This window comes from Trachurus trachurus (genome assembly GCF_905171665.1).
Source record: "Trachurus trachurus genome assembly, chromosome: 15".
In the NCBI taxonomy this organism is placed as follows: domain Eukaryota; kingdom Metazoa; phylum Chordata; class Actinopteri; order Carangiformes; family Carangidae; genus Trachurus; species Trachurus trachurus.
In genome coordinates, this window is record NC_139906.1 from 22626864 (window position 1) to 22641438 (window position 14575).

General features: G+C 40.9%; 2 protein-coding genes across 6 annotated transcripts in view; both read right to left on the reverse strand.

Annotated features, from left to right (window-relative positions):
* ate1 (arginyltransferase 1) overlaps positions 1-6756 on the reverse strand; it is a 52571-nt gene extending 45815 nt beyond the window's left edge. For all 4 annotated transcript variants that reach the window (XM_083988204.1, XM_083988205.1, XM_083988202.1 and 1 more), the window contains exons 1-5: positions 6611-6756; positions 2567-2630; positions 2415-2477; positions 2138-2241; positions 1645-1881 (exon numbers count right to left, since the gene is read on the reverse strand). In XM_083988204.1, coding sequence (XP_083844330.1) covers positions 1645-1881; positions 2138-2241; positions 2415-2477; positions 2567-2630; positions 6611-6710 — 568 coding nt within the window. In that variant the 5' untranslated portion in view covers positions 6711-6756. The remainder of the gene's footprint in view (positions 1-1644; positions 1882-2137; positions 2242-2414; positions 2478-2566; positions 2631-6610) is intronic.
* Positions 6757-7188: 432 nt separating this feature from the next.
* On the reverse strand, positions 7189-14532 carry LOC310998213 (delta-1-pyrroline-5-carboxylate synthase-like). Of its 2 annotated transcripts, none has more exons than XM_083988152.1 (17): positions 14355-14532; positions 13675-13796; positions 13395-13546; positions 13130-13279; positions 12930-13034; positions 12686-12838; positions 12210-12300; positions 11658-11782; positions 11414-11558; positions 11249-11322; positions 10846-10945; positions 10378-10598; positions 9080-9217; positions 8789-8984; positions 8544-8665; positions 8064-8346; positions 7189-7925 (listed from the first exon to the last, which is right to left on the reverse strand). In XM_083988152.1, exons 2-17 carry the CDS (start codon positions 13769-13771, stop codon positions 7744-7746), a joined length of 2334 nt encoding a protein of 777 aa, XP_083844278.1. In that variant the 5' UTR covers positions 13772-13796; positions 14355-14532; the 3' UTR covers positions 7189-7743. The 2 variants fall into 2 exon arrangements, with proteins under 2 accessions (XP_083844278.1, XP_083844277.1); XM_083988151.1 differs by having other exon boundaries at positions 12680-12838; positions 14355-14531.
* Between the last annotated feature and the right edge of the window lie 43 nt (positions 14533-14575).

The window sequence follows — 14575 nt, forward strand, 5'->3', positions numbered from 1 at the left end:
CGTCATTGTCTTTTGACTGATGAGCACGGGTCCTGTTCTCATTAGATGTTTGAGAGGACAAAAAGTGGGTGAAAAGTGGTTGAGGAAACATGAACATTTGTTAGAAGTGCTGCTTCCTGTCTAATGGGAGTTTATTATCTCTTCACGACGAGTGTTATTAATTCATTACTGCGAGTTGACTGTGAGGATATCCTGTACTGGAGAGTTAAGAGGAGAACATGACAGATAAACCCAAACCAGGCACACTCCTGAAAATACTGAGGACACTGCAGCCTCATTCACGAACCTGCTGCCCAGCCGAGTCTATTAAAAGGTGAACAGTGACACCCTCTGGCAAACAATGGTCCTTTAGTTGTTGTAGAGAACTATAGTGGCAGTTTTACAAGTGATTTTCTTCAATTTCACTGAAGCTGCAGCGACAATGTTTAGAGTCACCCTTGCTACACCTTTACAGAATATCAGATATCCACAATGAATAATTTAAAAAGACAGCAGCCAACAGCTACCATGAGGCTACTTGGTCATAGACTCAGGATGGGAAATCATAGAATAAATTCTGCAGATTTCATTGTGGCTATATAACCTGCCTTTTTAAGGGGCCGTTTCTAAGTTGTGGTATTGTAACATAACCAGCATAAGGATCAATAGCTGTTTACTTACAAGTCTTGCCAAGAGTTTCAGCGATTATGTCTGTGCAATTATTACAAGACAAGAGGTCATACACATCTGAGTAAGGCTACGTCTTCAGTGCAGCCTGGGTGCTACAGTGACTCGGTATCGAAAAATTGACAAGACAGTCCAACCGCTAAACTGGAGGAAATGACCAAAGTAGAAGCAAACCACCTCTGGAGACAGTTTGTAAGTGAAGGAATGAAGTTTGATGCTTCTCTCTCACAATGTTTCTCCTAAACTGGTGAGTAAACAGCTGTTAATGCTAACCTTAGTTACCCACCATCATTGTATGAATATACTGTTACCCTTTTATGATCAACATCAGTAATCTCAACAAAATACTGAACGCACCATTGGATAATTGATTTAGTGTAGTTGAGTAAAACTGTACATTAAAAGCTCCATCTGTTACTAGATACAAGACATTTACTAAAATAACTATGTAGTAAATGATGCATTAAGCATAACACCTGGTTTTAAGAATCCTATAATAGCCTCCTCCAGAGAGATTAATAACACTACTGATGATTGGTGTAAGTATTCAAAGCTGTCATTTGCCTACAACTCCATTTATCAGCTGACCATCATGTTCTTGGGACATCTTCTTTCTGCTCTAATAACTCATTAATCGAGTGATATATCATGTGAGATGTCATGTTCATAATGAGGCTGCATGAACCCGCTCTCATTTGCATAACACTACTTCTTACACAGCTGCAACTTAAGACTATTTTCTCCTAAAATCATGATTTTATCACATTACCAAAGATGAAAGCAGACATTTTTGCTTGTAAAATGTTGTTGAGGGATAATGAAAATAGCTTTTGATTATCTTTTTAATTGACTAATCACTGCAGCTCTAATACATTTATAATCATATGAAGAGTTTTCCTAAGTAAGATGATAGTCAGGGGTGGTGTATAATAATCAGTGCATCATTAGCAGGCATTTGAAAGGAAGTAGATTTCTTACCAGGTTTAGGAGCTGTGGCTGATGTCCTTCCATCTGGGACAGACGCTGAAACCTTTCTTGGTGTTTCTGAGTCTGTGGGCGCAGCACCAGCTACTTCCTTCTGAACTTCCGTGATAGTGGGACACTCTGCTAATTCATTTTGAATGTCTGTTACAGCAGGACATTTCACTTCAGCGTGACAGACTATATTTGGTTCGCGTGGACCTGATTCTTCACACACAGAGTCCATTGGTTCCCCTACAAGGCAAAGAAATCAGTATTGTTTACACCAGACAATGTGTTCTACAGAACCACGGTACCATCAGTCTGTGCCCAACACCAACTCTACTTCCAGCCATGAATTTTGATGCACATGTTGATGGATTATCTATCAATGCAAATGTGTTGACAGCTGATGCAAGTTGATTTATTCTTTTTTTGTGGGTGCTTTGGGAGCTAATACAAAGACAATGACCAGACAATGCACACGTATAACTGTCATATGAAAAGATACCATCATCCTGTCCTGTTGGCAGTTCCCCTTTGGAAATGAATTTGCTCATCTTCTTCAAGATTTTCTTGTGGGATTTGGAAGGCTGGAATTTCAGTGCATGACACCTTGACACAGAGCACAAAGGTAAATGTTAACAATGCAATATGCATATTTATGCTGTTACACAAATATCTCATTGACATTTATCATATGGGTCATCTTCATTTGTTCCTTGTTATTTGCTCCTCTCAGTTCTAAATCAAAGGTAAAGAAATTCTGATGGGTAAAATACCATTACCTGATGGTATACTGTGGACAGCATGTCTTGTTCATTATGGGCTTGTAGACATATTTCCCACTTCTGAAAAAGGACACATGAACCCTTAATTGTAAAAATACATTAGCAAACAAAATTTAAAAGGTCCTTATAGCCAGAACACGGCTACTCACCTCCTCCATCCTCGATCTATGAGGTCTTGGTAATCTTGTACTGTCATGGTGTGAGACCACATCCCTGTAGAAAACAAAACACAATACAATATGGGATGGTTATTGCTAAGAAATGTATTCTTAACAATGGAACAAAGATATATCCCCAAGTTTTGAAGCCTGGCTCACAGAGCTCTCAAATACCTTATATATGGAAAAAATGTGATTTGAGTTTGATTTGAGCCATCAGACAGATTCCATCAGATATAGCACACACAGCGGAGAGGACCCTCATGACACCTCGATATCCTGACTATGTTTGAATATTTATTTGTCTGTAATTTTTTTAAGTATATTTTATACAGTCACGTGTGGCCATAGAAACTGTTGTTATAGACTATAGAGTACAGCTTTCACCCTTTGTTTTCTAACCTGCTTTGGGGGAGGGGGGTGGGAAGGAGGGGGTAATTGTTTGGGTTGTTATGTACCTTGATGTTTTGAAAATGAATAAATAAAGTGTTAAAAAAAACACCATCACTGCTTTAAAACATCAAACTGATTACACTTACAATTCTTTACTTATCATCATTATCATTTTTGCACTTTTAACAACAAAACAAGCCTGGGCGAAACAAGGAAGCATAGCCTACATAATTATATGTACATAATTAAGATGTAATTGTAAACAAGCAGCTTGGGTGTCTAGCGGAAAGACCATATTTTGTTTTAGCTTAATCACAGTGGCCCCCAAAGAGCATTCCCACAGTGCTTTAAGGCCCCCTATGGAAATAAATCTCTTATTTGTAGCAACAGCAGCTTGGATCTTTCTTCCCACAACTGGGGTCTGAGCTCCCTGTCTCAACTCTTGACCTTTTCTTCTGCAACTATATACAACAGTTTGCACATGCGCACACACCAACCAAGTCTATGGCAAGATCATTATCATTTTACATCTAAAACAACTGAGGGAACTGGCTGTATACCAGTTCACACAACACACACTTGGTTTGCGACCGAGTATAATGTTCCATGTCCCAGGGGGAATGATGAGCAGTCAGAGTCCACAGAGACAAAAGGCCAACACTGTGTGATTCAATGGTGCGACAGTATGTGACTGGAGGCCCACAGACACAGCCGTGTGACGCCTGGTTTTCTTCAAGGACAGAAAAACACTTTGAGAGGTCTTATCGTCACTACCACTAATTAAGGGGCTCTGCATAGAAAGGAAACATTGAATAAACTACATAGAAAATAGAAATCACAACCAAGCTGAACAGATTGTAAATCATTTATACAGTGTAAACATTTATATTGATTGATGATTTACGGTTTCAAACCACATTAAAACTGATAAACTGACTGAACAGAACATCCTAAAAACTTACAACAGACTAAATTTGGGGAACGATGAGGCAAGCCCAGTGGAATGAAGCTAAAGTCCAATTCAAAAACAACTATGGTACTCAATAAAAAAAAGATAACATTTCTAGAGTACAATACAATGGATCAAATCAAGTGAGCCTGATGTGAGTGCATCATGATACAATCAGGAGCTCATTCACCTGATCCACAGTCACACAGAGGAGGGCAGGTGATGTGCTCTGTTGTGTGAAGTCTCATTTGCTTTGTAACAATACTGCTGATAACATCATTGCTCCAGAGAGGAAAACATTATCTTACCGAGCACCTGTTTGGAAAAGTCAACAGTACAACATAAAACGCTGCTTGAATATACAGTGTTGTAACCTCTCAGTAGGGTTCTTGACTGTTTTCAGGCATCTTCCCATGAAAATAAAAACATTTCAGCGAGGATATAATATAAGGAAATCACAGTAAAAGAGACTGTTTGTTTGATGTGGCTTGATTTGATTGTTTAGGCTGCTCCAGCGGCTTGAAATAATGGCTTCAACTAGTGCACTTTCACTGAACCTTTATCTACAGAGGGAAGCTTTAACCTTTTAACATCATTACTGACCTTCTACAAAAGTTACACACAGAGTTAAAGTCTTCTGTCTTCGGCAGAACCTGCCATGTCCACATGATGTAACATGATTACCACTCTTAGATTAGACAGCAACTCCCGTCTGCAGGCTCTGAGCCCCATCACTCATCGACTTCACCAGGAACTGCCTGCAGTCTAATTTTAGTCAACCTGTCTCACACTTTCTTACCTTAACTGAATGAAACTATTCTTTCCTGCAAAGGAAATCCCTTCCCATCTTCTTACACGGCTTTATTTATAGCTCCGTATCGAAGTCAGTCTTCCTAAAATACAGTCACAATGGCCCAGGATTTCTACAAATGATAGACAGAACACACAGTACAACCTTTTTTACTTCAGTGCCCTTTAAGCTCTGCTAAACCGTCTGCTCCCATTTTCAATAGAACGCTAATAAACCTTCATAGCTGGCGATTGTGTGGTCTGTGTGACCTTTTTGTGCAATTCTGGCACAACAGGGTTTTTGCAGGCTATTGAAATTGTACCCTGAATTAACCCAAGACAGTATGCCAAATTTGGAAATACATCAAGGTTCCTTTTCTTTTCATAAAATATACAGCTGTACAATGGGGAGGGAGTGGAGGGGACTGGAGCTTGCTAAGACACAATACATGCAAATACAGGTTAAGAGCTTTCACTGTTTTAGTAGTTTCCCATTTTCTGAAACACTTCATATTAAATTATATGCTTTTGCAAGCCTGAAATTTATTTTAAAAGCTTCCTGACAAACAGTTATGTTAAAAACCATTCTGTTGTTTCCACATCATCATTTATGATCAAGCTTTTCAAGTGGCATGTTTTTGTTCCTAGCAGTGTGAGAATCATGAGCAAATGTGAAACGATTTTTTTTTATTATTAAATGCTTTGTCTATTGGCTGTATTTGCATTCTTGTTCAGTAGGAAAAAAGCCTTGGCCAACCCTCACAACAACTGGATCAGGGAGAGAGGATTTCCATTACAGCTGGACAGACCGTTTCCTCATCTGCTTACACTCAACCAGGAGTAGAAATGCACCAGCAAATCCATCAAATTAGATCAAATTAGAGAAGTGTGGGCCAAACATGAATCAGAAATTAAGTGTAGCCTATCAGTGTGAGTTTATCTCTGATGCTGCTGAAGTAGCCAAGCTGCACAGTCTGCTGATATCACATACATGTCGTAAACACACCGTCTTGTGTTTCAGCATGTTGCAATCACTGTCTCATATTTATGCTGTGCTTTGGCTCACACCTCGACTCGAGTTTCTATTGTCACCCACATTTCAATCCAGCCACACTACCAAAACTAAGTCAAGTCATAAAAGTATGAAAGAAGTGTTGTAGTTAAAACCGCAGTGCTCTTTCCATGAGCTGTAAAGTATCCACGTTAAAACACTACTGTGACTGACCACACGTTAGCACAATCTGCATTTCCGCAGTTCACATCACACTTGCAGGCCTTGACCACCAGTGTCACAACCTATGGTCACAACACGGGTTTCCCAAAACAGAGAAAGGCATCCGCACTTTCGTTTGTGGAGAGCAACAGCGTTGTTTTCCACTCATGCATCGATTATACACTGTTAGAAACTGAAACTAGCTAGATGCTAATAGAGATGTTAACAAGCCATAATGTTAATCTGCTAAGGTTACAGTGTTAGCCTTGAGTAATTCAATACTGCCACAAAGAATAGCTTTGCAACAACAGGCGCTCAATCCTGTTTAAATGTCTTGTTTAATATTTCATTCTGCGATGGTTTTATTTTCTTTCCCAGGGTGAAACAGATATGCTGGACGAGGCTAAAGGCTAAACACTCAGCTAACTTACGTCAATAAACTGAACACCATCCAAGTAACAGCAAGAGCACGTTAACTAATCTGTGCACAAACTGTCTACTAGAGTCAGTATATCAGATGTATCTCAGTCAAATTTCCATCAGGATTAAAGTTACAGTCCAACACAAAGTTAGCAAGCACTCTTTTCAAAACCGGTTTCTAGTCCAGCAAGTAGACGGAGCTAGCTCGTTAGCATCCGCTAGTTCTGCTGTGCCGTCTGGCTGTGCCTTCAGTAATTCACTGGACACTTACCATGAGAAAAGTTTCCCTTTTCATTTTTACAGTAACCACATCGGTAACCATCATCCCCGCCGAAGTATTCTACTATCGTGTAAGACTTGTTTCCTGCCATCTTCAGTAGCGACACAGCTGACAGCTGAGTCTGCCCGGTGTCCGGGGCAAGTACTGCTGGGTGTCCGACTCCGCCCACAGCCACTACGTCACCAGTGCTGCGTTGAAGACATCTGGGAAAATCCACTGTAGTAAACATCAACCAGTCTTGTGGATAAAATGCATTAGTATTATCAATTATGTCTAGTTTATGTTCTCTTAGCAAATGATTGGTCGAAGGATAGCAACTATTTGAGTAGAATACACTCTACACTTTATGCAAGCCTACACTGAATAGTGGGGAAGGCTCTGTACTTTGTATTTTGTGTTTTTTTTTTTATTCTGTCTTTGTTTTTATTATCTTATTCTGCTTTTATGGTGATATGGATCCCCTTGGGTCTGAAATAAAGATTTCATAATAATAATAGAAGGCGGCCTGAGAAACGCATCTGAGGTTTTTACTTTTGAGACAGATACAGAACACAAAATAAAGAGTAAAGAACTGTACAAAGTTTTTATTAAATCATCTGTGCAAAAAGGACAGCAAGATAAAACGGAACCAAAATCCTGACAAACCACTTACAGTAAATTACAAAAGCACCACGGGAGAGTTTGTATGTAGAAAAATAAGTTAGAAAATCACAGCTGGACCAATGATTTACTTCTGCAACTATAAAAACCGTACCAACCCCACAGATGAGAGAGTTTCACCTGTCACAGTCACACACACATAACGGAATACTTACTTTTTTGCACTTTAACATTATATATATATTTGTCTGTATATTATGTAAGAATCGGTCAGGAGATTGTCTTTTTTATCTCTTAAAACAGATTCTGAAGTTAATGCACAGGTTCACAAAACCAGGAACTTGTTTGTCCAGTATGATTGGCCTCATTCAGCAGGCAGGCTCCCTGCATCAGCATAGGGGATTTACACTGGTGATGAAGCAGCAGCTAAAAAGATGAAGTGCTACTGGCAGACACAAGCCTTTGAATAAACTGGGCAGAGAGCAGTTATCTTGACTCCTTTAGATGGCTTTTTGGTTGAACACCTAACTAAAATGTCCCTGGGGCACAGGGATGTTTTCATGAAGGTATTTCATGCTGCCTTGCTCAGAGAAGTCAGCGACAGTGTGTCCTTCCCCCCGAAGAATCCATTTGGTGGTCAGAAGCCCCTCCAAACCCACTGGACCTCTGGCATGTATCCGGGCCGTACTGATACCAACTTCAGCTCCTGTAAAATAAGCACTGGAGAATTAACTCATTTGAAAAACAGTGATAGGTCAGATCTAATTACAATAGGTATAGTATATTCTGATTACTCACTACAGATAGCATCAAGAAGTAAACCCATGCCTGACACTGTACATACCTAGGCCAAAGCGGTAGCCATCAGCAAAGCGAGAGCTGGAGTTCCAGAAGACACAGGCACTGTCCACCTGCTGCAGAAACTGTTCAGCTGTTTCTTCATTTTCTGTAACAATGCAATCTGTGTGGGAGCTGCCATATTTGTGGATGTGATCCACAGCATCTTGCATGCTGTCTACCACCTCAATACAGCACTCCAGTTCCCCATACTCTGTCCTCAGGGACTTCACCTCATTTGGGCTAAAGGTTAAATAGGATGCAAACCGGGGACCTGCATGGATCTTCACCTGAGAAAAAGTAATAACATTGTGGTTTATAAACAGATGAATAAAACAATCATAAATAAATAAAGAATACTTTAATGACATGAAATAAATGACACTTCCTTTCAAGAGCATAAACATTCAGCAAAATGTATAATATACCCAGATTTTATGTGTAATATTTGTGCCGAATTTTGGAAGTGTTTCTAAGTGTTTCTTACATGTTCTGTTCTCAGCATATCAATGATCTGGTCAAATATAGGAGTTCGCAGTAAGTCTCTGTGGATAAGGAGGGTCTCCATGGCATTACAGGCTGCAGGGTAGTCACATTTGGAGTCTCTGACTAGAATAAAACACAAGTTAGGATATTTATCCAGAAGTACTTTTACATGTGAAACACTTTTGACCGAACCAACAGAAATAGAAACATCAACACATTTTTCCAACTTTAAAAAGAAATACATACCAACATCAATAGCTTTGTCAATGCTGGCATCTTGGTCTACGTAGACGTGACATACACCCTCACTGTGGCCCAGCACAGGAATACCCTTAGCTGCCCTCTGGATGTCACGGACCAGGGTGGACGAGCCCCTTGGAATGATCAGGTCGATCATCTTATCTAGTCTGCAAAGATCCTCAACTTCTTCACGTGTGCTCACCTGTATGTCAAGATAGATTTTAACATATCAGAGATCATCTGAGATACTGTTGTACAATTCAAACTGTGTTTAGATAATGAAGTGTCAGTTTTTACCAGCTGAATGGCATCAGCCACGCCATGAATGGAAAGTGCTTCCTGGGTTAATTGATGTAAAATTTTATTAGTGTGGGCAGCTTCTTTACCCCCCTTCAGAAGCAAAGCATTCCCGCTGGCAATAGCCAGAGCTGACACCTGAAACACAAAATTAAATTTGTGAAAATTAGTTCATAGCTTTTAACTCATTGAGTGCCATTGACGTATATATACGTCAAATGCAGTTTTCTGCGGCTGGTAAATGGGGACGCTGTTGCGCACACTGTGAGTAATTTTGGGGCTTCTGGGATGTGTAGAACGAAGACTGTAGATCAGAGCAAGAAGTGAAGAGGAAGGAGAAGACGAGTGCGATCGGTACAGAGATAAAAAAGTTGGGAAAAGTTTCTATTTCTAGAGGAAAACGACGGGCAGAGCCTGGAACAAGTGTAACGTGGAGCTGGAGGAAAGCTTAGCCACGGATGCTATTAGCATAGCTCCAGCATGAAGTGATCGGAGGAGGCAGGAAAGGTAAACTGATCTAGATGATCAGCACCGAAATGCCGAAGTGAAAGCGGATCGCGGAGTCAGTTTCACCAGTTGCTGTAAACCGACGTCGTGACGACGAACCGAGAGATCAGCGCGGTGCGTCGCTGCCGCGGCCGCGTCCAGCAGAGAGGCTGAAGACGCCATGACGTCTCCCTCCCTCCTTCAGAGACGAGGGGAAGCAGCAGGAGGAGAAGTAGGAGAGGGGAGGGGCAGAGAGGGGGTGAGGGGAGGGGGGAGGAGGGGGTTAGGAGAGGGTGAGGGGGCAGCAACTGCAGGAGGAGTAGGAGAGCAGGCATCACTCTGCATAGTAGGACTCCTACTTGTTGTATTTTAGTTTTTTTTTTTTTTGTACAATGAAAAAACATGTGAAATGAAATTTTCAGATGTCTTACATGTTTCTGAAGCCAAAATTAAAACGGATAAATCACTGTTTGTCTTGAGAGACTCTCTTTCACAAAAATGCATTTTTCTCAGCTTTCTAGAAAAAAAGTGGTCTTTTTGGTGCAACCAGGCTCTATTCAACTTAAGATAAATTAAGAATGGAACAAGGTACAAACAAATGGTTTTTCCCTAGTTAAATAGAGAGTCTCCTCTTTCATTTGAGCTATTTTGTGTTTTCAGAGTCATAATACAAAATATTCTCTTGGTCTTAAAATATTACTCAAAATGCCCCGAAACGCTGGCACATGGCACTGACCATTTTATAAAAGGGCTGGCACTCAATGAGTTAAGGACAAAGTCATGAAGTCTCCCAAACCAGCAGCTTCACTGACCTGTGGGAGACAATCAGGCCGCGACTCAAAGATGACCAACAGAACACCGATGGGAACAGTAATCTGTTCCAGCTCCAGGTTGTTGGCCACCTTGGTCCTCCTCAGCACCCGACCCACACTATCCCTGGAGGCCACAGCGAGCTGACGGAGGCCAATAGCCAGGCTGTTTAGCTTGGCAGTTGATAAACTCAGGCGGTCGATCAGAGCCTGGGAGAAACGACCTTGGAGAGGATACACATTTTAGTTATGAGGAAATATTGACCATGTATTATCCCAGGCAGAGAAATTCTTTATGCTTTCCACAAACAGAGGCAATCTGAATCAGGAGTGAGAACCATGCTCATCCATAAAAAGTCTACTCCCAACACTCCTCATGCCCATTTCCCCTGCTACAGATGATAGGCAGGCCATGACATTTGAGTGACATACAGATGTGGATTAAGGTGTCTCTTTTCTTTGACTACACACCTGATACTGTTGCTAACTCCATGTCTCTCCGGTTGGCACTAAGAATCTCATCTTTCTTTTCAGTGAGCAGCTCAGAAAGACAGCAGATTATCTCTTCTCTCTGGAAAAATAAACACACACAATTTAATATTATGAACACAGATGAGACTCACAGAGTAAATAAAGCCGCTACTACACCAGCTAAACGTAAGAAAATGCTGAGTTAAGCCTTCACATATCAGTAGCAACAAGAAATAGTATTTCACTGTGTCAGAAAAAGAAGACATGTGAAAATACTGATTTGATATTGGTTATGATTCTGCTGAAATCAAGCCTCAAGAAATGTGGACCTTGTATTCACACACTGTTCTTTTAAAACTTCACTTCAATTAACCAAACCACAGTTATGTAATAAGAAACTCACCTGTTCAGGGAGCAGGGAGGCCAGAGTCCTGCCTGCATGCCGGGCCATCTCTGTCTGCTGCTCCACAGTTGGGCCTAGTGTTGTCAAAAACCCATATATCAAATATAAAACCACACACACACACTGCTGAGTAAAATATAATATCCCAATGTTTTTGCACATTACCTGCAGGTTTCACTTCTGAGAAGAAGGTGCCAACTTTCTTCCCCTCCACAATGTCTGTGATGACGTGGCCCGTGACTTTAGGATCTGTGCCATTGGCAATGACAACAGACGTCCCACCCTGCAGTGCCCAAAGGGCTGCTTTCACCTGATTCAGTCAAAATCACAGAGAATACCTTTTTCATCATTCAACCCACTCACTGCTGTTTACACTGTCAGATCAAATATTTTTTTTTGTCATACTGACCTTGGCTTCCATGCCGCCAATGCCAACTCTGGACTTAGTGCCGTAAGTGATTGATTGCTGGTCTCCAGGATAGAAGATATCAATAAGCTTGGCATCATCTGTTCCTGGGGGACTGTCAAACAAGCCTGTTGGACAAAATTGTTTTCCTTTTTAATCCTGTACCGAGCCAAATCAGTCACGCTGATTATGAGCATGGCAGACAGGCCTTCATATAAATGATTAAAAAAAGATAATCAAAGTCCTTTGTGAGCTAGTGCTGAACTTAATTAAACTTGTGTCAATTATTTACTGCAACTAACTGTAAACTCTACAAACGACAAAACAAGTTTTATGAAAATATTACATTTACTTTTCAGTTATTGTTTTGTTGTACAATATAATTATTTTTGGTAAATGTGTAACAAAATCATAGTAAAATGAAATATGTATCTAATAGTTCGATTAATCCCTTTTGGAAACATTTAGCATTAATTTTTCTTTTATGCTACAGTAGATAAAAGAAAAATTCATGCAAAATAAAATAAATCACAACAAAAAAAGTCTTTTTCGCACCTTGAACATCAGACAGAGCAATAAGGAGGTCTGCTTTCATTTCAACAGCCAGCCGTGCAGCTAAGCTGTCATTATCTTTGATGCTTATCACCTGAAATACAAAGAGAAATTTCATTAAGCCAAAAGAAAAACCACTGTATCTCACATTATATTTGTCAGTTGCTACCATGCAACAAAAACCTCACAGTCCCATTCAGTTGCAAAACAAACAACATATGTTCACCTCTTTCCAAAAGAAGATAACACAAGCAGCTCTGTGTATGATATAGTGGCAGAAACTAAGCAAACCACAGTTTCAATTAACAGAGAAAATTTAAAGCACCCGTTAAACTCAAACCATATGTCCAAGAAGTTAAATGGAAGTGTAAAAAACATACGTCCTTTGAGAATGCATGCTAGTTTCAGCAAGCCACCACCACAACTCTGGACAACATTTAGCATTCCCAGTGTGCCCTTCACACAGTACCCACATTTACCCCCTGTAGGTCACTGTTGGGAACAGGGGGTGGAACAACAGCATCGTTGGTGTTGATGATAGGGACTATATTCATCCGCAGCAGTTCATGGAGGGTGCTGTTCAGATTGCGACGTTTCTGCTCATCATGGAAATCCAGATTAGTCACCAGAATCTATAGAAGTGTAAAGAAATATAAAAAAATGTAATCATGTTCCAGTCAAATACGGTCAGCATTGTATTCTTTGTATTCTTTGAGTACATACTTGTGCAGTGCAGGTGCTGTACTGGGTGAACATAGCCTCATACAGCGCCATCAGGCCACTTTGACCAGCAGCTGCACACGCTCTTGCCTCTAAAACTGGAATTGACTAGGAAAAGAAACAATTTAATTGTAATTAAACTACAAGGTTCTGAAATTAATCTGACATTTTTTGCAGATTTTGCATTTAAAACCACTATTCACCATGTCTTTGAGTTGGTTCTGTCCAGAATGCAAGGCCTGTCGAACACTTTGAGACAGCAGGATCTCATGTCTCAGTCTCTGCTTCCCAAACGCCACAGCACCACTGGTGACGATCATCATCTCCCTGCCCTGATTCTGCAGCATGGCCACCTGACAGAACAGACAAAGACCAAAACATTCAAGTTTCATTCATCATACTGTATGTAGTGCCTTCACATATTCTCACATACACAACGCAACCATGATCAACAAAAGTGGTTTGTACCTGTTCTACTATTGAAGCCAGCCGACCCAGTGCCAGACCGCACTCATCTCCACGTGTTACTACAGCACTCCCGAGCTTCACTACAATGCGTTTGGCCTGCTTCAACTCACTGCGATGGGCAAAGGACTTCCCATGGGGGCGTGGGAGGGAGACTGCAGAGAACAACATTAGTCACATTTTATTACTCATCAGCATGCAACTTACATCATAGATAACAACAAGGAGATGGTGATAGCGGTATCCATTTCAGGTAAGATGCCGGCTGAGTGATTACACTTACATTTAGCTTGGGAATACGTTCTGATGGAGACTCGACTGCCATTTGACTGCCAGTTTTTGGATGGCAGGCGAGAGCACAAGGCCAGCCTGGCAAACATGGCAAAGACTGATGGTTGAGGACAGCTGTGATGAACACACAAACCAGTGTCAGGTTACTCTAACAGTGCAATAACCTTATCTGTGATAAGCACCCTGAGGATATGATAAGACAGGTATGGGCTAGAATTGAATTCATAAGATAAAATATCATAATAAACATTATTTATTTGAGGAGTGCCTAAGCTTCGTTGTAAAAACACAGCATCAGGGTGGTCAGCACTGCTCCTCAGCACTGTGTTGTTGCTTGAACCAAATATACTCTATTTACTTGAACTTGACATACTGACCCAGTTAAGATGATGATGTCTGTGCTAAGTTAGTTTACAAACATTTGCAAAAACATTAGGTAAAAAACCAGGGGCGAAGCGATCATCACCAATAACCTCAAACACATGTGAGGCGACTGAAGATAGCAAGTTGGTTATTAATGCTAACAGACTGGAGCTGCATGTTTAGTGTCACTGCTGTCAAGAGGGAAATGCGGCTAGCTAGCTAGCATTAGCAATGACCGGCTACCTCCCTGCCTTGCGGTTATCTCTGACAAAACAGACAGAGGAGACTTTGTAGAAAAAGACTACTTACCAGACGATACGAAAATATACAAACACCACAACTACACTTGTGAATGCACTGCAGAGGACACGTAGTCAGTCAGCCGGACTGGCGTTACTTTGCTGCCACATCCACAGCCCACGTTGGTTGGGAAGAGCATTAACTGAGGCATTCACGAACAACCTCTACGTAGGATATCGGGACGTGTTTGCGTGCAGAGCATGGATGTATTATGGTGCAGAGAGGCAGAC

Coding starts and splice junctions, on each gene's coding strand:
- LOC310998213 (XM_083988151.1), bottom strand. CDS start 13,771: ATGTTTGCCAGGCTGGCCTTGTGCTCTCGCCTGCCATCCAAAAACTGG. Junction 10,946..11,248: donor CCTCCCTGCTCCCTGAACAG/GTGAGTTTCTTA, acceptor TTATTTTTCCAG/AGAGAAGAGATAATCTGCTG. Junction 8,666..8,788: donor TGACAAAGCTATTGATGTTG/GTATGTATTTCT, acceptor GTTTTATTCTAG/TCAGAGACTCCAAATGTGAC.